A 23,773-nucleotide genomic window follows, 5' to 3' on the forward strand; every position below is an offset into this window, starting at 1 on the left:
CAAGTGCCACGTCGCTGCACAGCCTTCCCCCGCTGACAACAGCGTTGCTCTCAGGACTGGAGGAAGGTTGACCGTCAAGTTCACTTCCTACACTTTCCTTCCTTCCGAGCATCGTTTTCATGGCTGACAATTACGGTTCTTTCCGTTGTTAACGAATGCTGGACATTCGTTGTTCAATAATTAACAATGGAAAGAAAATGAGAAAGAGTAATTGCACTATTTTGGTGGATTAAATGGTTTTGTTTTTAATTATGAGAAAACGCACTTAATTATGAGCTCAAGATCACACCCATAAATCACAAAAGGGCGGGCAGGCACGATTCTGTGTCAGCTAGTTTGCCATTAATGTGTGAGCCACAGGGAAATACTGATGTTTCTTTTGTAAAAATACAAAAAAAAACAGGAGCTGGATGGAGTCTGTCAACACTGCTTATGCCTCTGAAGTTACTTTTCTTTGGCTGCATGCCATGTGCAATTTATCAGAATAACAAGAATTAGAGTGTGTTGTTTATTGCTGATGACATGATTGTCAAAGAAAGAACAAAATTCAATGCAGTATTTGGGGATGTTTGAGGATGATTGTAGAAAAACTATTAGAGACAAACTTCTCTGTTCTTTATTTAGTTTCTACATTGGATTGTTGCACTTGAAAAAAAAAATACAAACAAGATCATAACATCAGAGTCACTCAACCAGAAATGACGACAGGTTCCGCAAAAAAAGCGGACAGTTGTCAGTTCTTAAATCTCGCTCATCCATCTCATGGACCTCTGGAGGCTCCACCCGGCCTTCAAACTGCACTTTTTCCACGACCGCATTGCGATCCCTTTAAAACTGCGACAGAACCACGGGGGCCGACATGCCGCACCCCAGAGGAAGACAGAATGGAATAGGGTGCAAGTGTGACAATGGCTGCCATTACCCCTAGAACAGCGCAAAACCTAAATAATAATAAAACAAACGTAAACATAATTCTCGTAATATCTTGCGGGACGAGATTTTACCAGAAATACGGCTTTACGCGCTTCACACCATTTAACACCTGCAAATCGCAATTGTGCTTGGACGAAATTTTAGAAAAATATCTTATAAAATATCTTCTGTTTGACTCCCGACTGGCTGAGTTGTAGCTACCTGGATAACTGGCAGGAACAAACAAACGCAATTGGTCGTGTTATTATTGCTTTGACGGCGGAGTCAACTTCCAAGTTCAGCCCCCCCCCCCATTCCAACGACTCCCTCCAGTGGGAACCTTTTTTTTTTTCCAGACGGATGCACGAAGTGGATTCAAAGAACTTCCATCCATCCGAGGTTACTAAAACCTATTGGATGGCTCCAATTTTACATTGGCAATTTTTCCGACCCATTAAACAAGCGTGATTCTTTTCCACTCGAGTGGAGGGGGGGGGGAGAGAGAGGAGGAGGAGGCTCTGGAAGGAGCGACGCAAGGGAAAAAGGGACAAAAATGGGCTAATGCAGTTTTGCTTCCAATACGTCACAGAAAGTATGATTTAATACACAACAGCACAACAACTGCCTGTCAGATTAGCGCTGCGCGCGCGCGCCGCTCTAGCGCGGCAACCGAGGAGAAACCGAGCGAAGGCAACATTGTTTCTGTCGGGCGAAATCACCTCACCTTCCTTCAACTCTGCGCGCGCGCACGCTGCGTCCTCGCACAGTGATTACCATTCGCGTGGGAGTGTGTGTGTGTGTGTGTGTGTGTGTGTGTGTGTGGGTGCGTGTACACGCGGATAGCGGTGTTTATGTCAGGTAAACTCAAATCGCTCCACTTTCATCCCACACACACACACACACACACACACACACACACACACGCACACACGCACACACACACTCAGAATCTCTTAACCCCTTCACTCCCTCACCCTTCAACTCTCTCTTCCCGTTCTACCTCTGACTGTTTCCATGGAAACACTGCCTCAAAACTGTGCACTGCACATACATGGAGATGAATATGAAAAAAAAATGTGAAAAGATGCACAAGTGTGCGTGCTTGTGTGTGAGCGAGAGAGAGAGAGAGATACAGTGTGTAGCTGGCCCGGTGCCAGCGTGGGGGGTCTGTGAGCAGGAGACTGCGTCATGTATCAGCACCAATAGAATCAGCGAGTCTCGAACCCTCCATTTCCTCTGCAGAGGACAATAAACGGCGACCTCGCCGCGGCACCGGATGACTGTTAACTAAATCACTGCGCTGCGCTCGCAAGTCAAGAGGGATTCATCCGCCTTGGCCAAATATTATTTATTTATTTATGTATTTATTTTTATTTTTCTCGGCCTCACAGGGACAAGCTTGCGACGGAATTTAGATCATGTCCAAACTATATCTATCTATCTATCTATCTATCTATCTATCTATCTGTCTGTTTGTCTGTCTGTCTGTCTATTTATCCGTCTGTCCATCTATCTATCTATCTATCCGTCTGTCCATCTATCTATCCGTCTGTCCATCTATCCGTCTGTCCATCTATCTATCCGTCTGTCCATCTATCTATCTGTCTGTCCATCTATCCGTCTGTCCATCTATCTATCCGTCTGTCCATCTATCTATCTGTCCATCTATCTATCCGTCTGTCCATCTATCCGTCTGTCCATCTATCTATCCGTCTGTCCATCTATCTATCTATCTATCCGTCTGTCTGTCCATCTATCTATCTATCTATCTATTCGTCTGTCCATCTATCTATCTGTCTGTCTATCTATCTATCTGTCTGTCTACCTATCCGTCTGTCCATCTATCTATCCGTCTGTCCATCTATCCGTCTGTCCATCTATCTAGCTGTGTGTCTGTCCATCTATTTATCTATCTGTGAGTCGATATATTTGTCTATCTACCTACCTACCCATCTACCTATCCATTCATCAATCCATCAATCCTAGTGTGCACGATTCACAGCAGACTTTTCCTCGATAATCCAGTAATCACTCTAATGCCAACTTCCTGCTATTTCCTGTATTAACTATTGACGCTTCCTCCAATGAGCCGCCTGCGTCCCGGCCGTCCTCAGCTGAGGCCACGTGTGTCCAGCCGGCCCGGTCGCTCGCTCGCTCGCTTGCTTGCCCCCCCCCCCGCGGAAGCCTTGGCACCGACGCACGGCTCCAGCTCGGGGATCCGCAGCATAAATCACAAAGCCATTTGCAAAATGACTCGACGCCGCGGCCGCCGTTTAATCTTTGCCGAGTGCGCCCGCTGCAACGTGCGACAATGGCCGCGTCGAGTGTGCGCGCGCGGATCCTACACAGGTTGTCGGGAGCGGAACACAGGCATATGTGTGCGTTGCCATGGCGCCCACAACCGCTGTGACTGCCGAGCCAATCTGCTGCGTTGCTATGGCGATGGTAATCTCGCCGAGGGTGGGAGAGCTGACAGAAAGAGAGGGGTGGGATTCGAAAATAAATAAATAAACAAATAAATAAACAAAAAAAGAGGAGAGAGAGGACGTGTTTACGACTTCAAACAATTCCACGTTTTTTTTTTTGCCCGTGCGCTCACATCGACTCTGAACTCCCGTTCGATGCTTGAACCCAAAGATTGGACCGAAAGGTTTAAGACGCTAGTTGACCTCAACCCACCTGCTGATAAAAAAAAAATAAGAAAACAAAATTTAAATAAAAGGCGCCGTTTGTCAAAGTGGCCATTAGCGCTGCTAATGAATTCACCGCTTTGGTCACAGCGAAGTTGATAAAGATTTCGATTTAGAAAGAAAGAAAGAAATGGAACTCAGTGAACTCTTCGCATTAGGTTTTTCTCAGTTATCACACATCGAAGAGGTTACTTTTCACATCAGGATCCCAAACCCGGCCCACAGTCACCTTCAGCGTCATTCACCCGCTCGGCCTCATGCAAACACGAGCGCCGCACACCCTAATCCCCTCCCACTAAAACCTCTTGTTCCGATATCCAGTGGAACGTGAGTGTTTTTTCCCGGCTCAGGATGGAGGGGAGGGAGGGGGGGCCTCGACACTCCACCGCGCAGCAGGTGAATTAAAATTCAAACAGCAGTGGCAACGGCGGTGGCGGCAGCATCTGTCTCCACCCGGCGAAACGAGCAGCTGTTCAGCAGAACTGGCAGGACTCCAGTCCGGCCTTCCCCTCCAATGACAGCCTGATGAGTGCGCTGACGTTTCAATCGGTTTATTTCAATCAATTTGTATTTTAGAGGGATTTTTGTCTGGGACTCGATGGGAGTCAAACCTTTTCAGTGACTCATCCCCCTCCACGCCTGTGGTGGCGCTGCAGGCGAAAATGACTGAATGAGAAGATGAGCAAAAACCGCAGAAAAGGGAAAAAAGATAAATGCTTATTTGTTTTATGGATGTATTGTCAGAACTTAATACTGGACTGGTAGTAGGGCCAGTATAGCGTCCATATAGTGGCCGATCGTGGTACTGCAGCCAAAAAAACAACAACATACAACCCCAAAAGCATTTTTCCCATAGACTGTAATACAAAAAGAAACACCTGTAAAACAGCTGACAGGATGGCTGCGACCTGAAACGTGGTTCATAATGAATATTTATATTGTGTATTTTTGAGTCATGGACTTTTAATCTTCATAAAAAATGTATAAAGGCCAGAAAATCCCCGGAAAAGGAGTTTATTCCTGGCGTGACATCACGGCATCGCACGTGCTGCTTGGCCTCGGCTCGTCGTTCTGATTGGCTGACGCGTCCTGGTGTATCACGTGTATTACAGAGGCACGATGGGAAGTAACAGCCACAGAATCCCAAAGAATCCGAAAACTTTTTCGGCATATTCGCTGGTTGAGCAACTACAGTGAAGTGAATGGGCCACCATACTGGCCGCTGGGGGCTTGGTTAGTCTAAGGGGTGCGCTTTTACCCACAACGCCCTGTGTCGTGGTCCACTTCCTGCATTTGGTTCTCGTGAAACAGACTACAAGCTGCATTTTTAAGCTGACCCGCTGTTAAACAGGTAGGCAGGCTGTGATTTTAACTGATCCCTCTGTACTTTGACCCCAACACCAAAAAAAAAAAAAAATACTGGTACTGTACGTATTGTGATGTATCATAGTCGTATCATAAAAACTCCCAGGTGTACAAATGCAAACAGTTTATTTTGGCCTCACAAGTGAGTAATGTGGGTTATTTACACACAAACGCACACACACACACACACACACACGCAACCCACGCCAACTGCATGGCCTGACACAGATACGTCCCGGCGCATGTTCTGCGGTGAATAATGGAGGAGTCGTGTGAAATATTGATAAGTCATTTTTAATAAATTAACCCCGGCATTAATTAGTCATGAATTACACTCCTTGGCAATTACTGTGTGGCGCAATGTACTTATTGGATTTGCGGAGGCAGGATGTACGTAGCGCATACGGGGGATGATAACATGCCCCATATGGCATTGTAGCAGACTGTAAAAAAAAAAAAAAAAAAAAAAAAAAAAATTACTGTATCCGAGCTTCAAGCGCTCGGGGGGGAGGAGGAGGGGTGTGAATGTGTGAGTGGGGTGTGTGTGATTTCGTTACATGAGCGAGCGTGCGTGCGTGTGTGTGTGTGTGTGTGTGTGTGTGTGTGTGTGTGTGTGTGTGTGTGTGCATGCGCGTGCGTACGCATCCTGTGGCACCCATGTGTTTTCAGAAAAAGAGAGTGGAATGTGCAAATTGTGTAATAAAGTGTGCTAATGGGATGACAGCTGAGAGATGACGGGACGGAGATGGAGAGGGGAGGCCAGGGAGCCCCGAGATGTCAGATCACAACACCGACATCTGATACGTTTCAGGAAGAGCTTTAAAATGCAATGACTGGGGGGGGGGAAAAACATATTTCAAGCACATTTGTGCATGTTACAGATAGATAGATAGATAGATAGATAGATAGATAGATAGATAGATATTTACTTACTGTTTCAGTGCAGTGCACTTACACACTGGACTCATAAAAAGGTAGCATAATGAAGTCAATAAAATACATTGAAAACAAACTCTCAGGAAGCGTCACATTTTATTGTTTTACTTTATTTTTGTTATGTTTATCTCTATTTTTATTTTATACCATAATTTTATCTCTCTTTACAATACAGTTTATATGTATATATCGTTTATGCTTTTATTTTATTACAGTACTTCCCCAAGCTGATGAAAATGCAAATTTCTGGAGATCAATAAAGTTTCTATTTATCTATCTCTCTGCCTGCCTGCCTGCCTGCCTGCCTACCTATCCATCCATCCATCCATCCACTCTCAGCGTCTCATTCGTTCAGTACATCAACATCCGTGCCATTGTGTGCATTGGGGATGACAAACAGAAATGCGAAAATACAAAGTGCAAAAACGGGTGCAGAGCAGCGTGAGGCTACAACGGTATCGGTCCAGCGCTGACAGTTTTCACTGGTTGCTTTTCAGGCCAGAGTTGAAGACGGCTTCGGGGTAGAAACTGTTCGTGTGTTCATCTGCTACGTGGTGCGCGTTTCGATGGACCTGCGACGCTTCCCTCAGGGCAACCGTTACAAGCGCCACGTCATTCAAAACTCACTTTTACTTTTCAGCCGTCTCCCGACGGCAACTCGCGTCTCCGACAAGTCACTGGCTGCGTTTCAAGGAGGGGATTTGCGTGAGAAATCGTACGTGGGCAGCAGGATTCGAAGCCGCTAATTCTACTAATTTGCAAATGAAGTGCGCTTGGCTGAAGGAGATTGGAGTGTTTTTTTTTTTTTTTTTAATAAGAGCTCACGTGAAGCGCAACATTTTTCACTTGCATTTCATAAAGGTGTAATAATACACTTACACACGTCACCACTATGTACATAACTTGGAAAATATTCCAACTGTCAATATAATGTAAATATATTGTTTTATTTCTTATGAGACTATAACTACTTGATTTTATTTCTTTATTTGTTTTAAGGTCGCTGTAATAACGCAAGTTTCCCCAATGTGGGAATAATAAAGGCTTCTGTTATTCTATTTATGGTTTCACCGAATTAACCCTGACAGAGCGAACATGTTTCTATCAGGAGCGATTGATGGATGTCAGCGCTGACAGGTCTGTCCAGATGGATGAGGAGTCCAAAGTGTTGCTCTGCCTCTTCCATGTAAAAAAAATAAATTCCATTGACAGCAGTTCCTGAAGCTTTATTTGTTTCACTTACTCCATCCCAAGGTGTAACCACTATTTATGTTGCCTCATCAATTCACATCAGTTCACTTAATGGAAATGAGGGACTGACTTTTTTTTTTTTTTTTTTTACTATTTTTTGTTTGTTTGTTTTTTAATTTTCAAAGTGAATTTTAAGAGACATTTCATGGAAACGCACCAAATAAACATTACAGTGATAACAAAAAAAGTTTGCCTTTTGCCTTTTCAGGAAGTCCAGGCTCAAGCAAATTCCTGGCAATCAGCCCTTTGTGATGTCACAGACCTCAAACCCCAGCCAGGAGCTTATTTAAAGCCCTCAGTTTTATCTGGCTCCCATTCCTTAACTCAACCATATCACCTAATCATCCACCATCTGATGGAACATTACAGTGCAATTTGACTACACAACACAGCATTAGGGTTTAATTATTTATGTATTTATTTATTTATTTTCAAATGTGTCGGCCCACATCTCGGCCTCATTGATTTGACCCTGACAGCAGAACTCGTGTTGAACGTAATGAACCATGAAAAGACATAATTTACCGTCCCGCTGGATGGTTCACCTGACCTCAAACGTGTCCAGTTTGTGCGAGAAGAACCCACACGCATCCATCTGCTCAAACAAAGATCAGATCCGCCGGGGGAACCAACAAAACAAACTCAAGACTCAAGAGTGATTCTTAACGCAAATGTATCACAACTGCACAGCCCGGCCGAGAACTCTTTACCGCCACTGCGCTGTATCTATGATATATGTGTTTACATCCAGAGCAGCAGCAGCAGCAGCAGGTTTCAAATCAGTAACAAGTGTTTGTCTGGCACCGAGAGCCTGGTGGCGGAGGCGCCCGCTTAATTTCACTGTCACGCTTCGCTGCTGTTCTGATTCATGACATTTTTTTTCCCTCCGCCTCACCTTTAATAAATGCCTTCGACATGCACATTAATATTTCATAATTGAAGTTACACTCGTTCCATCATCGTAAAAAGCGCTAGCGAGGAGGTTGTTAAGCTAATCCGTTTTGTTTCACCTTATATTTTTTATTTTCTTCATGCTGACTGACTGACCTGACACAAACGCGGCGACAGAGCGCTAGCCGTCTTAGCGCTAAAGCCTGCTGCAGGCTTTCAGTTTCTAGCTGGCCTACAGCAGGTAGCATTCAAGGGTTCATTTATTGAAGAAAACAGATTTGAAACAAATTAATCATTAAAAGGACCAAGAGCACAAAAGAAACAATAGCTAGTTTTTATACCTTGAAATTATAGTTCATCATATTATTGATTTTTGAAGGGGCGGTGGCAGGTAGCACCATGTGACCAGTGACATCTGGCTGACCTGTCATAGGACCGTATTACTTTGGCCGCCTGCCAAGCACGCCCTCTCTTTCTACCAGTACTTCACAAGCTAACATCAACAACTTTTTTTCCCCGTCAATGAAAAGTAAATCAACTAGCTCAAAGCTCTCCGTGTGCTTCTGAACGACAGAGGCGTCAAAAACAGTGCTTGAGGTGTTTGGGGAGGGTGGAGAAGAGGAGAGAGGACGGCCGACACGCTCCCGCGAGAGGGTGCTGGGCAGGCGACCAAAGTTACAGTCGCCCTGTGGTAGGGCAGCCAGGTGTGCAGAGTCAACAGCGGCGACGTCCATCTGCCCGTTACAAGTCAGTGAACCGTGTAGTGATGGGTTGTTCGCGAACAAACTGGTTGTGAGAGCAGGCTCTTTGAAGGCAACGAAGAGAGCCGGCTCCTGATTGGGCGGCGTTTTGTTTGTTTGTATGTTGCCGAACCGGAAAACAGGTTGATCCACTCGCTGTTGGAGTTGTAGAGTTGTAGAGAAATGTCAAAAATAAAATAATTATAAATACATAAATATATATATATATATATATATATATATATATATATATATATATATATATATATATATATATATATATATATATATATATATATATATATATATATATATATATATATATATATATATATATATATGGTTGGGTGATTGTTGGGGTATTTCATATTTATTTTTATAGCACTGCGTGCCATGTTGAGTGTATCAATAATACACATTTAATATTGTTGATATCATGAACATTAGTTATTAACTTTAGCACAGCATTTGGTCATAAAATAATACAGGCAACAAAAACAATCTAAGGAGCCGCTTGGGACCCAAAAGAGCCACTGGCTGTTTTCACTGAGCCGAAAGCCAAAAAAGAACTGGTTCTCTAAAAAAGAGCCGGAGTTCCCATCAGTAGAGCCGTCAATGTGTTTTTTTAAGAAGGTGTAATTTCACGTTGGAAAGATGCTGCAGTGTTGCTTTAAGTGACAGGGACCCAGGAAAAGCAAAGCGGTGGATGGGAGAGGAGGAGAAGAACGAGGAGCCTCCTGACCTAGATACAATCAAGCATTGTCACAAGTAGGTGACACACGCACGCACGCACACACGCATGCACACACACACACAGACCCACACCCCTGCAGGTGGCCACACCGTCCATCGAGCCGGCACGCACTCACTCGACCCCTTCGGCTCGATAAAGTCAAAAGCGTCACTCCGGGAGTGTCCTGTGGAACACACAGCTGCACACAAGCACGCAACCCTCCACGCAAAGACGGCAAAGGGGCGCAGACTCGCGCCAGCCTCGCCGGGAGTAAATTAAAAAAATAAAAAAAACGTCTGCAGAGCTTCAAAAAAAAAAAAAAAGAAAGTGCGCTTGACACCTTTGCCTCATTTGGAAGCCGTCCACGGCCGGCAAGGTCACGGCCGCTCCAGAGTCGCACCGTGTTGTCAAACACTCTTTCAGCTTCTTCTGCTCACCCGGCTCTCCTCCTCCTCCTCCTCGTCCTCCTCCTCCCCCTCCCCTTTACCACCACCCTCTCCTCCTCTTCCTCCACCAGTCAAGTTTTTATCAACCTAGAACCTGCTCTGTTTGCTCAGCTCTCCTCCTCCTCCTTCCCCCCCTCCTCCTCCTCCTTCTACTTCTTCTCTTCCTTCTCCTGTTCCTCCTCCCCTTTTTACCACCTCCCCCTCCTCCTCCAGTCAAGTTTTGATCAGGATGCTACCTGAAACCTGTTCTGTTCACTTGGCACCCTCTTCCTCCTCTTCCTCCTCCTCCTCCTCCTGCTCCTCATACCCTGGTCGTCCTCCTTCTCCCCCTCTTCCTACCTTTCCTCCTCCTCCTCCACCTTTTATTCCTTCTCATGTTCCTCCTCCCCTCCTCCTCCCCCAGCTCACCTTCCTCCTTCCCCTCCTCCCCTTCATTCTTCCCCTCCCCCACTCCTCCTCCTTCCCCTCCTTCCCTTCATCCTTCCCCTCCCCTCACTCCTCCTCCTGCACCTCCTCGTCCACCTACCCCCCCACATCTCCCCCTCCTCCTCCTCAGCCCCTTTTCTTCTCCTGTTCCTCCCCTCCTCCTCCTCTTCCTCCTCCTCCTCCTCCTCCCAACTCCTCCTCCACCCCCCGCTATCTTCATTTGACAGCCTCATACAGTGGCATTAGCCGGAATGTCACAGCGCCGGCTACAGTGGACTTAATTTACTTAGCCGAGCGGCGTGTCCTCCTCTTGTGCTCTTCCATCGAGCTCCAAGAGCTGGAACAAGGGGAGCGCTAAGCGGCGCCGGGCTCTCACAATGACTGGCTTACACAGCGGAGCAGATAGCCGTGACCGCGGCACAATCCTCCGTTACTAATCAGCGCAAGTAAATGTAAACTAGATAGGATTCAGACTGCGGGCCTTCAACGGGGGCCTCGCCGGGACCTCTGTCACGCGGAGGCTCGGGAAAAAACAAAGTCTCGTGCCGTCGCGTCTCGTAGTTCCGATCGCTAACAGAATTACGGATAAAACGATCTGCCACAATTTGGGTTTTTTTTTTTTTTGCTTTTTGCTTCTGTGTGTGCTACGGCTTTTCACGCATGTCTGCACGGGCGAGAAGGTTATCTTTCACCACTCATTTAGCTCCTCACGTTAAATGTTCCCACATTTTGCCAAATTGTGCCAAATTTATTTGAGCAACATTTTCTTCAACAACTTTGCGTCTCCTTCCTGTCAGCGAACTGGTCCAAAATAATGAAAGCTAACGTGCCGCTTGGTTCGCTCGCTAAACAAAGTGCGTGCGCTTTGCGAGCTTCAAGACAAAAAAAAGTTTATCGTAATTAGAGACAACACAAGGAGTTTTGCCGTAAGCCACAAACAGAGGGCTAAATGTCTTCATTTATGCAGCTTTCTACACAGTTGTGTTTTGTTCTTAATTCATTGTGTAGAATTAGTTGAAAAAACAAAGCATATTCTCATTTTGAAAATGGCAATTTAAGAAAAAGCGACAATAATACTGAGAAATATATATTGAGGAAAATGTTTAAACATTTAACTCATAACAAAATCTGATTTAAAGTAAAACTCAATTTCATCAATTCCTCTGTTACATCTGCTGTATTTTCACTCCAGCAGCTGGTTAAGGAGTCGGTTCTGATGCAAATGATGACACGTGAACATATGAATTAGCCAATACAAACAGTGATATGCTGTCATATTATTAGATGAGCCTTCCAGAGGCCAGTCCCCGCGGGGGTAATCTAACGCAGATGAACTCTTGCCTCCCGCCCCCAAACAAAAAGACCTCGGCCACCGACCGGCTGCCCTTAACCAGCCACCTTTTATCTTTCCATTCACTCACTCGCTCGAGCCGACCAGGCGGCGGGGAACGAGCCAGGTAAGCCGGCCACTTCATTGGCTCCTCTTGATATATAGACTGTAGCGGCCAAGCGCTAATCCCGTGATTGAACCCTCGACGATAAAGGTTATCGCCAAACAAATTTAGTTAAGGCGGCGGTGGGGGGGTGAAGGATCTCTGCGGCGCTCGCGGCTGATCGAATCACCAACAGGCCTAAGTTGATTAGGAAAAGTGTGGGAGACGGGGAGACGGGGAGACGGTGGGGGGAGGATGAGAGGATGTATGAAACGGATCGGGTGGAGGCTGAAGGCAGCGGCGGCGCTGGAGATGAACGAATGCACGCTCACCGACAGGAATAATCGGGCAAAGAAGGGCAGAGGTGACAGTGGCTGTTGTGGGGGGAAAAAGTTTCAGACACTTGAAAAATGTTTCTCAATCCTAATTATTGCCATATTTGCACGTGCCGTTATTTGCCTGGAGATTTTTTTTTTTTTTTTTAGGTGCATGTTTCAAAAAGTTGAAAACGGATGAAAAAATATTTTGTTTTTTGTTTATTGTGAAGGAGACAAAGCAAGAAAAGCAAATTCCTGTCGTCCCGTGCAACACTCCGGATGCGTTGCGAGGGACGACGCCTCGCTGAAACATCCACAGTTCTGAGCTGAGACGGAACAGCGCACACGTAGCATGTGGCTAAATGTTGTTGACTGCATGAAAACAAACACATATGTATATATATACACATAGATATACATATACATATATATATATACATACACACACATATGTATATATATACACACACATATATATGTATATATATACATACATACACATATATATATATTTATATATATATATATATATATATATATACATACACATATATATATATACATATACATATACATATATATGACTGACTCATTTCTGCATTGAACACCATTATAACCAGTTTCATAAAATAATCTACTGGAATGCTCCAAGAATATTACTAGTGTTGAAAATCAGGTAGAATGTGCTGAACAAACCATGGGAGAATGAATATCGAGCGTGCAATATGTGGCCATCATTACATGACGTCGGTGCTAAACCGCCGCTCATGATGATGGCGGAGCATTCGAGGTCATTATTTCATAAAACTGGTTATAATGGAGTTCAACGCAGAAACGAGTCAGTGACCCCAAACTTTTGAACGCTAGCGTGTATACATATATGCATACATGATGTTCACAGTGGATTATGCAAGCATGTGTTCCTCACTTGCTTCCTCACACTGCTGAATGAGTGTGAGCGCGTCTTTCAGGGAAAACAGGTGTGACTGGGATCAGCATTGAGTTTTGGGGGAATGAAACCCAGTCAAACACCTTTAAGGCCGCCGTGTGAGTTTACACACGCATCTGGACTTATCTGACGCTCTGCGTCTCTTGAGCACAATCAAAATACACACACACACACACACACACACACATGCGCACATGCGGCTGTAGAGCTGCATCGGGGGGGGGTCGACACACCTCCTGAATGTAATACGGCGGCTGAGGCTCTGGAGCACAACGCGACAAGGGCTTATGCTGGCCCACTGGAACGCCACTGGGACCAATTAGGCAGCGCTGAGAGCCCAGAGCCGCCCAACACTGCCGGTTCAAAAGAAGGGGGCTGCCGCCAAGGCGGACAGCTGAGGAGGCGGGGCCAGCTGAGGAGGCGGGGCCGACTTTCAGAATTTTGAAGGGGCGTGCGTTCGATGCCGTTGTCGCGCTGGGGTGGGGGCGTGGGGGGGTTGGAATTGGAGAGCCATGACAGCACGTCAGCATATGTGTGTGTGTGCGCGCGTGCGCACGCATCTGCTACACCCAGGATTGTGCTGATGGGAATGTTTCACCTCCTGAACGTGTGCCGTTTTCTTTTTTCTTTTTTTTTTTATTCCTCCCACCCTTTATTTACGAGCGCCGCGTGTGCGAGCGGCGGCAGCATCCATAAATCATTGCCATATTAATTTGAATACATTAGAGTAATCGCACATAAGTGACTGTAAACAAATGAGGCCACGGCTGAGGCGCACGGCCCTCTGCAGCGGCGCAGCCACTCTTTAATGGGGAAGCGCGGCGGAGCGCTCGGCTGCACAGGGAGCAGGGGGAAGAGAAAACATCTTCGCGTTTGACGAGCGAACGCGCGGCCAACTGAAATAAGTACAAAGTTAGCCGGAGCGAACTTGAGGTAGGCGAAAACTGAGGGGGGGAAGCATTACGGTTGGAGTTGAGGCCAACTCTTCGAGCCGTAGGTATCAAACTCTGGTCCGCAGTGTAATTATATTTGGCCTGCAAGGTGATATAAAATCACTACTAGAGCTAAGCCAGTACTACAAATCCCAGAATGCTCTGCTCAATCAGGACAGGATGTTCATTAAAGGATATTGCTATGACTTAATAAGTTTATTGTTGTTATTTTATTTCAAAATGTATTATTAGCCCGTTTAAAAAGCGTACTGTTGAACTTAGAATCGGAAGTCTGCAAACAAAAATGAGCAATACGATTTTTATTGACAGTTTATTTATTTTTGATGAGTTTTTCAAGCTTTGCTTGTTGCATATTTAGGTTGAAGCAGAATCTCTATGGGGTCCATATGAAAGGGTTCACTGTTATATTTTGAGGAAGGTCTTTTTATAATAAATATCAATTTTGGCGCTTATGCTTTAAGCTAAGTAGCTAAATCTTCTTGTACCGCCAAGAGTTTTTTTTTTTTCTTCTTCCAGTGCTGGACAAGCTGCATGGTGCCATTTTGAGTGGGTTGCGCTTTTATCAGGCTTCCTTTTCAGTCAAGCGCTTGTTTATGAGATTTGCTTCGGCACTTTTTCTTCTTTTTTTTTCTTACTGTACAGCTCCAAATTTATTTTTTCAGTCAACCAAGACATTTCAGGGTGGGAGTGAACAGCTAATGACTACATTTCCATTTCGAAGTGAACTGCTCTTTACAGGTGCATAATTTTTTTTTTTTTTCCTTACAAAAAACAACACATCATCCGTGGTTGGATTGTTGTCTGAGAGAAAAGCAACAGATTTTATTTGAGAGGGGGGCTTCTTGGCAAGTAATGAACTTAAAGGATGGATACCACTCTCCAGTCCTGGAGCGATTTCGGTCTTTGCGTTCAGCTTTTTGCCAACAATCTTGTTTTTGGCAAATGAAAAAAAAAAACCTTCTTGGAATTGCACAAAGTATATCAAACTATCATACAGTAGGTAAAAACTCTAGTTAACAACTGTATTTGAGCGCTACACTTCAGATCGGAATTTTGATTAAACTTGGCATTTAGTGTTTACACTCATGAAGAGGAACCTGAACATTGGTATGTAAAGTATCTGCCTACACGATGAATGTTGGTACGCTGGTTTCTGAACACTACAGCATCAGGCAAATGTTGATTATGTTGTAGCTCAGCCACAGCAGCAACAGCCATTTATCCCGAAGCTAGCAGGGTGGAGATGCCATGACGGAGATTGTGATTATCACAGCTTCGAAATTGTACACAAAGGGTGAAGTACAAAACTGGATGGGCCATCTTTTCCCCGGAAAGAGGGCTTAAAAAGTCAAGTAGCGTGAACTGGAAAATGACAACTTCTAGCATTATGCTAGTCTACACAACATGTTCATTCAAGTTCCCCGTCGAAGCTACGCTAAACCAGAGAAACTGACCTCTTCCACATGGTTGCTAACGTAGCACTGGACAGCAAGTGATCACATGACACTAATATCAAGTCAACATTAAAACTAGTTTTAAACATACTTCTTTTTTTGAGTTTTATTTAGTATTGTCACGCCATTCTGGATGCCATGACAACACCAGCAAACAGCAAAACACTGGCTTTCATTGTTTCCATTCCATGTCAACTGTACAGCCTTCGTTTTAGCTCTTTTTTGTTTTTACTCACCTGAGCACTTCGTTGGGGTTGCCTGAGATGGGAGTCTTCTTGTCGGGAGCTCCGTGGCACTCCGACTTGAGCAGCGTGTGAGGTCCGCGGTCCATCATCATGGTGGACGTGGCCATGGTGATGATGGCCACGCCGTCGCGCACGCGGGCCTCCAGGCCGTAGTCCCACTCGTCGTAAGACACCGACAGCAGACCTGCGTGGGGACGGCGAGAGAGAAAGAGGTGGCGGGTCAAACTCATAGTGCAGACAGAAAATAGGGCGCGGCGTCGGGAGGAAGGAGACGGTGAGTTTAGTACATGGATGGTCAATGGACTGCACTTATATAGCGCACCTTAACGATACCCCAAAGCACTTTACAATATTGTAATATTGTATATAATATTGTATACAACATTCGCTTACACATTCATACACCAATGGGAGGCTGCTGCCCTGCAGGGCGCTGCCAGCCCCATTGGGAGCAACGCTAGGGTTAAGTGTCTTGCCCAAGGACACAACCACAGACTGGGATGGAGCAGGATTTGAACCGCAAACCTTTAGGTCATTGGACAACCCGCTCTACCTCCTGAGCCAGCGTCACCTCCTTGATATATTATGGGAAGTATTATTGGCGGTTTTCCCCGGTGGCCACTCGAGGTACTGCATGTAGCATTTCTCCCGTCGATCGCAATACAAAAACAAACACCTATAAAATGGCTGATGCTGTTTATCATAAATCTTTCCATTAAAGACTTTTAAGTCGTCGACCCTTAATCTTAAAAAAAAAAAAACCCGATTAAGGCCAGAAAATCACCAGATTTTCCCAGCGTGACCGCAAATAATCGGACATGCTGCCGTGTCTCTCGGCTCATTCCGATCGGCTGCTGCGCCCCGACGCATCACGTGAGCTACAGAGGCATGATGGTAAATGACAAGACACTGCGACATCCTCCATGAGCCGCATAATTGCAGACAGCAAAAAACTTTTTGGGAATGTGCGCCGAGTGAGAAATGAATGGGCCGCCGGTAGCGGCAGACAGCGAAGGTGGGGGCGGTCTTTAGGAATCTGAGGTCCCCGTGGCGTGAAGAACAGGAAGCTGCACGCGGTGAAAAATACAAAAGACAAAAGGGAGAGCAGACAGATGGAGACTGTGGGTAGATGGAGGGACACGGGCTGTACAGAGTGTATGTTTTGAACCCGCTCCAACAGACAGAGCACACACTACGCGATGACTCACCGCCCGACCAAGAGTCTATCACCTTGCCGTGTTTGTCCATCTGTCTGTCTGAAGCTCTGTCTGTGTCTGTTTGCCGGCCTTTACCCTGCCTGCGTCTGCCTGCTAATCCGCCCTTCTGTCCTCTCTCCAAAACCGCCGCATTCATGAAAATTCGTTCCGAGGTCTCTCTCCGTCATAACAGTCGGATTTCAATTACGGTTTTGGCGTCCGACGGTGGGGGGAAAAAAACGCTAAGACAACAAAAGTTTAAAGGTTATTGTAGCATGCAGGGGGAGATAAGATGCATGCGCCACCAGTACGCCTCTTTCTTTGCTTCACTGCGTCAACAACAAGAACAGTAGGTAGCTTAATGTACATACTACTTTCGAAAAAAGGACCAAAATCTTGACTCATCCGAGGCTGAAGTGAGTTGATTATTCGAACGTCTGTCTCAAGTAAGGAAAAAAGGCAGGAAACTGTAGCACCTTTTGAGGCTACATGGATCTCTTGCTAGCGAGCATTAATTAAAAAGACAACTGACACTTAAAAACATGTTTTAGCCCATTACGCTGTGATTACAGGCAGCATGTTCCACTTGTGACAAATGGACTAAATTGAGCCCTATGCACGATACTTATCTAGTTGTAATCTCGGGTCATCTAGCGAACTTTAGCTTTAGCTAAGTTTGATTAAGACTTTTCTTAGCAGTCTAAGCATCGCGCCCCAACACATACATATACAGTATATGATAGATAGATAGATAGATAGATAGATAGATAGATAGATAGATAGATAGATAGATAGATAGAAAGATAGATTGGGAGGTGGATTTTTAAAAATATTTATGTGAGCAGTAACTGTAGGTTTTAAGTAGCCAAACGACTGTTGTCATCAACGTAAAACCCGAAAGTGCGGAGCCGAAGGACGCTGAACTGGTGGAAACAACCAGTACGTGCAGGGCAAATTGGCGGGGAAACAAAGGAAACGAAGGAAGCGTTTTTGACGGGAAAACAGTCACGAAATGCTGCAATTTACGAGGACGAAGGCAGTATTAGGCTGTCGCTTAGAGACTTGACAAGACTTTAATTTCGCCATCAGCTTTGTTTTGTTTCCCAGCCCACAACCTGCCACTTACACCGTTTGTTAAGTTGCGCAGCGCCACTTCAAGCAAAAACGCTCCGACCACGTGTTTTCAAAGCAGGCTTTCGCAAAAGCCTCGCCGAACTCAGTGGCGCCCCCTGTGACTTCGCAGGAACCGGCCTGTAGGTGGTTTTCATGTGAGGGCACACGGCACAGGCGGAGGACAGGTTGTTGAGGGTCTTTCATATTAGAAAAAAATGAAAAGATGTTTTGTGCAGTTTACGGTTGCTCCAATCGCTCTCTAACTGATGAGATTGGCTACGGTTCCAGGAAGCGGGCATTGAAAATGCATGGACGGATGAACCTACTGTCCATTTCTACTTCCTGCCCACCATCCAAATTCACACCCAGCTATCGGAACCCTATCCGTCCCCGTCTTTTTTGGTTCGGCTCTCCGTACCTCTGCGCCCCTCCCCCGCCCCCCAGACATCACCCCCGACTGCGTTCATCAGCTGGTGCCTGGTGTCTGTCTGACGGAGTATGACCGCATGTCAGCCACTCCACTACCATGTCAGCGTGTGCAGAAACAGACGGGCGGCCCCGGAAAAAGAAAAAAGAAAAAAAAACCTGCCTTCCTTCCTCAGGAGGCCTCGGCACTGACAGCTCCGGCCCTCCAGGACCACATCTAATGTCACACGCTGTTGACACGCTCTCAGCACTCACTCACTCACTCACTCACTCAATCCCACCAGTTGTTCTTTTTTATATCATCGTTACGATTATTATTTTTCACACTTAACCAGTGTGCAAAATTTGACTGGATTTATGATTTTTATATTGGAAAAAGCTTAACATGCTGCCCATAAATACATTCATAAAAGTGTGTAGTCCCAGCACAATAAATATTAGAGCAAAAAGGGTCTCGCTCCTAGTTAGCTGCCATCTTGCGCGGCCATTATTTAAGGAAGCCCGCCTGGCAGTCCCGTAAATACAATACTGTCGGGTGGGCCACCTTAAATACCCTTAAATACCAGACTTCCTTAAAAATCCGCACTGGACCTTTAAACGCGGCTGCTGTTTCCCCGGCAAGATTTCCGCGTGAGGAAGTTTGCAGACGTGCGCCGCGGCGCTAGGTGCAAGGGGTGCGGAGGTAAGGCGGGTGGCCGCGTGTGTTCCAAAACGTCTCTCGGGGCGTGTTCCGTGTCACAACACGGCCACGTCAACAGCAGCCGAACAGCGCTGCGCTGCAGAGGAGCCCTTTTTCTTCTCCTTATTCTTCTTCTTCTTCCTTTTTCAGGCCACAACCTCTGTTTCCAGGCAGGAGCCGTAACTCTGTCATGCAGAGACTGCCGACGCAGGGTTACCAAGCGGCAGACAAATTGATCGGAGGACGCAACTTTGGTGTCACCGGGTGGCGGAGGGGTTGCGGGGTGGGGCCGTTTTTGGAAAACAGCCCGTTCATGTCGGCGATGTCAGATCGGGCGCTTGCGTTCCGCAGGCGTGGGCTCAGGTCTCATCGGGAGGAAGAAGCAGGTAGTAAAAAGCAAAAGGGGACAGAATTAGGGGAGGAAGAAGGAAGGAAGAAGGAAGAAGAATTAGGGGAGGAAGAAGCGGAGAGACGGCAGCGGAGACACAAAGGAGGGAAGATGAAACGGGGGTGGGAGGGGAAAAAAGAGGGAGCTGGGAGTCGGATGGAGACGGAAAAAGCCCGCAAAGATGCAAGGGAACAACGGCGAGAAATAGAATGGGGTGGGGTGGTGGGTGGTGGGTGAAGGAACGGGGGGGGAGGTTGGGGAGGGGAGCGCCGGTTCCCCAGAGCGCCACTTAGGGAGGCGTCAGCCGAATTACCCGGGAGAATACAGGGCTCTTCATCACACACGGTGCAAATAATTAAGTACGCCGAGATACAAGTTGAGCCCACAGCCAGCTCACTACCCCCCTCCTGAACCTGCCGCATTCACTCACACACACACACACACACACACACACACACACACACACACACACACACACACACACACACACACACTCACACGGCATAGGCAGCGTGCTGCGATGCGACAAGCTCAGACGTCAGCAGGGTCGCCTGCCACCAGCAGGGTTGCATGGCTTTCACGGCACTGAACCTCTGAATTAGTATCAAGATGGATTTATTTTGCTTTGGTTTGGTTTTTAATTTTTTTTACATTTTTTTAAATCATACCTGACTGCGGTGAGGCCACACTGACAGAAGGCTTTGATAATGAGCACCTCAAAGACACTTTTCAAAGCTTTTTAAAAATCAACGTCTACTGAAAAACAGAAGTATATGAACACAGGAACCTGCGATAACACAGGATTCTCTCTGCGTTTTTCCTCTCAAGATTTATGCAAATTAAACAATGAGTAAATTAGGAACAACTGAATATAGACGTTGACCGATGATTTCTGATTTCGATTTTTATTGGCTCGTTTTTTTCGCGAGTTCTACTAAACTTTGTGCTACGTGGTGCCTGCAAGAAGTATGAAAAACTTAGTCAATGTGCTTTCTAAGAGTCCTATAAGGAAAAAGTGACATTTTTGGAGCTTGACTTTCTCCATCGCAAGTCGACGCTGATTGTCGTTATTTTAATGTAACAATCAGCTACGTTAAAGTGCGAGCAGTTTGATCGCAACGTAAAAAAGGGAGTTTTTTTACGACACTTCGCCCGTTACGGGGGGGCCTCCAGTCTCGTGCGATTAATTCTCGCTGCGTCTCGGGGGTTAGCAGAAAGAAGGGGCGCCGCTCTGCGCAGCTCCCACCTCGTAATCACCCGGGCAGCGCGAGAGCTCGTCTCAAAGATCTCCGTGGCAACATAAATCAAGAGGCAGGCTGTTGCGATATTTACATAACTGATAAGGTGATAAATCAAACAGTACAGAGTGGGACTCGAGATAGTAAAAAACACACACCCAGACACACACACACACGCGCGCGTGCGCGCTACTACTGCGGCGTTGCTCATCAACATCATAGCTAGCCTACAACTTCGGATACACGCGAGGAAAAAAAACACAATAATGCAACTCGCTTGAGGACACGTAAGCGTTTTTTTTCTCGTACGTATTCAACTGTGGCCCAATCACAAAGAAGACACGGAAAAGGAGCAACAAATTACGCAGGAATATATACACACACACACACACACACACACACACACACACACACACACACACACACACACACACACACACACACAAACACCCTTCTGTTTATAGAGTAAATCATCTGCGGGTGCCAACGAGGCAGCAGAGTGGTGCAAAGCGTGAGTTACGGTCGCGATCCCTGGTTTCCGAATGACGACTAATTTCCCCAGAAAGTGCTGAGGCGAACTATCTTCCCGATTCGCTGTACATCAAGTCGGCCAAACAACCAACAAATTACCACCCGGCTTAAAAAAAAAAAAAGAAAAAAAAAAAAAAAGGAAGGGTGTGGGGTGGGGTAAATTTAAGCTAAGTGTCAAAGTGTGAGTGGAGTAACACTGTGTTGAAGTTTTCACCAGCTAACAGCTAAATGTCTCCGGACCCTCAACCCCCCCTGCCAGGAAATGGCCTTTCCCCAAAAAAAAACAGCCTGTCCGCCCCCTCTCCCTCCTCCCCGCTAAAAGATGCTCGGAGTGAAGTTACGTGACGCGGCCTGACAGGTGTGTCTGGCGGACTTTGCGCGCGCTGGTTGTCCACTTGGTTTGACCTTCAAAGGTTAGGATGACCTCCAGTGGTGTTGCTGGGGAGGAGGGTCGGGGTACGGCGCTCCGGTCCTCCTGACTGCAAAAGGTCAGTTTGTTTGTTGTCTCGGGGAGGAGAGAAGAAAAAAAAACTGAGGAAGTTGAAGAGTTTAGATGCCGCCATGTTGGTCAACCCGGTTGAAATTTTTAGCTTTTGTCTAAAATTTTGAGTTTTGATGATTTCCAAAATCCTTTGGATTTATTTGACGCGTCCATCTGGTAAAGATCCCATAGAAAGCACTTTGGAACGGGGATGCAAAGCTTGGAAGGCGGACAAACCTTCTGTCTATAACAATCAGAGTGGATTAATCAGATTTTTTTTTTTTTTTTTAGAACTAACTTGACCATTTAGCCGCAGCCGGAGGCTTCCTGTCGGTGTGAGAGCGGCGCGACAGCGCTTTTATAAACGACCGCCCAGTGGGGAGCCGTGCCATGTAAGATCTTGCCAAAATGAGCCTCGGGTGACATCGAAGCGCTCAGCATCCAGTCTATTTAGCGTCAGCAAAAGCTATCGGTCACTTCCTGTTGATCTTTGTGTCTTGTGCAGGGGATTGATGGACTGCGGCAGCTGCTTCCAGCTGGTGGAACTAAATAGCAAGCGGACTGGCCCCGATCCAGTGGACTCTTGGAGCAGTGGCCGGCCGTGTGCTGCACGTCTAGGCCTTCAGTCATGTACTTAGTCCCAAGCTAAAGTCATGATAGCATCAACTTAGGAGGAGGAGGCAGGCGGAGATTCACATGTACAAAGATGCAAATAAAAATGTAAGCCAAAGGATAGAAAGGGCTCATAATCAATGGAGAGACAGAGGGTGAGGCAATGCCCCACACCAGACATGGGCAAACTACGGCTCGGGGGCCATATGCGGCCCATTAAGCATTCTAATCTGGCCCACCGAACAGAAATTATATTAATAGTAAGTATGTCATAAAAGCTTGAAAAAAATGTTCAATGTTTTAGGGCTTCAAAGACAGATATTTTGTTGTAACATTATTGTTCATTTTCAAATGACATGAAAGCACATGTTTTCTATACATCCCATGAGGTGGGTCACCAAAACAGTCCATCCATCTGCTACTGCTCCGGCCCCCCTTGGTCAATTTTTAGAACCCATCGGGTCCCCCACCAGTCAAAAACTTTGCCTAGCCCTGCTTTACAGGGAAGATGACGCAATGCTGCCACCCCAGAGTTTGTGAGCGTTTGAGTGCACGTCGAATCAGCGGAAGCCGTCTCCTCCTACCTGTGGGGAACTCGGCGGGCACCACCACGGTGTCTCCAGCCACCAGCGAGGGCACGATCCACGTGTAGCCGTAGCCGGTGATGCCGACCGAGTGGGCCACCTCGAAGATGGTGTTGGCCTCCTCCTTTGTGCAGTAGAGGAGGATGACGGGGCTCTGGAGCTTCTTCAGCTGGTTCTGGATCTTGGAGTCGCCGTCGTCCACCGACATGTCCAGCAGCAGAACTTCCTCCAGTTCCCAGCCCACAAAGCTGTTCTCGATGGTGCTACGGATCTGGATGGAACGGAAAAGAAGGCGGCAAATTTGACTGTTAAAGGTCTAGAGTGTAAAATTTGTGCTGATTTATGATTTTTATATTGGAAAAAGCTTAATATACTGCCAATAAATACATTAATTTAAGTTTATACTCGCAGTCATATACAGTACTCGTGTCATCTTGCATTTGTATTACTGTATATTTCTACGGAAGCCCAGTGTGGACAATCGAGATCACCTGACAACGCGTTTCACATTTAACGCTCCCGTCCTCAAATAAACCAACGAAGAAGAAGGTGAACGAGGTATTCAGGTTATTGCGTGCAGGCCACTGCAGCTCACTGGCAGCTCAGGAGAGTTCCCTTCCAGACCATGGAGCTTTTACATCAAAATTCGCTAGCATGAATTGTCTCATTGATAATTAAAAAAAAACAAGCACTCTGGGAAGGGCCATTGTTTCCCGCTGATGTTCTCGCCACCGCCGAGACAGTCGGTGCCTCCGCCTGCAGACGGGCTAACGTCCAACGTAAC

General features: G+C 46.3%; 1 protein-coding gene across 1 annotated transcript in view; it reads right to left on the minus strand.

Moving 5' to 3' along the window:
- Positions 1-23,773, minus strand: part of grin2ba (glutamate receptor, ionotropic, N-methyl D-aspartate 2B, genome duplicate a) — a 133,437-nt gene that overhangs the window by 31,127 nt on the left and 78,537 nt on the right. The window contains exons 6-7 of the mRNA XM_076023587.1: positions 22,990-23,260; positions 15,733-15,925 (exon numbers count right to left, since the gene is read on the minus strand). Of these exons, the coding sequence (XP_075879702.1) occupies positions 15,733-15,925; positions 22,990-23,260 (464 nt within the window). The remainder of the gene's footprint in view (positions 1-15,732; positions 15,926-22,989; positions 23,261-23,773) is intronic.

This window comes from Nelusetta ayraudi, unplaced genomic scaffold, assembly GCF_046127955.1.
Source record: "Nelusetta ayraudi isolate G7.1 ecotype Tasmania unplaced genomic scaffold, CSIRO-AGI_Nayr_v1 ptg000016l, whole genome shotgun sequence".
In the NCBI taxonomy this organism is placed as follows: domain Eukaryota; kingdom Metazoa; phylum Chordata; class Actinopteri; order Tetraodontiformes; family Monacanthidae; genus Nelusetta; species Nelusetta ayraudi.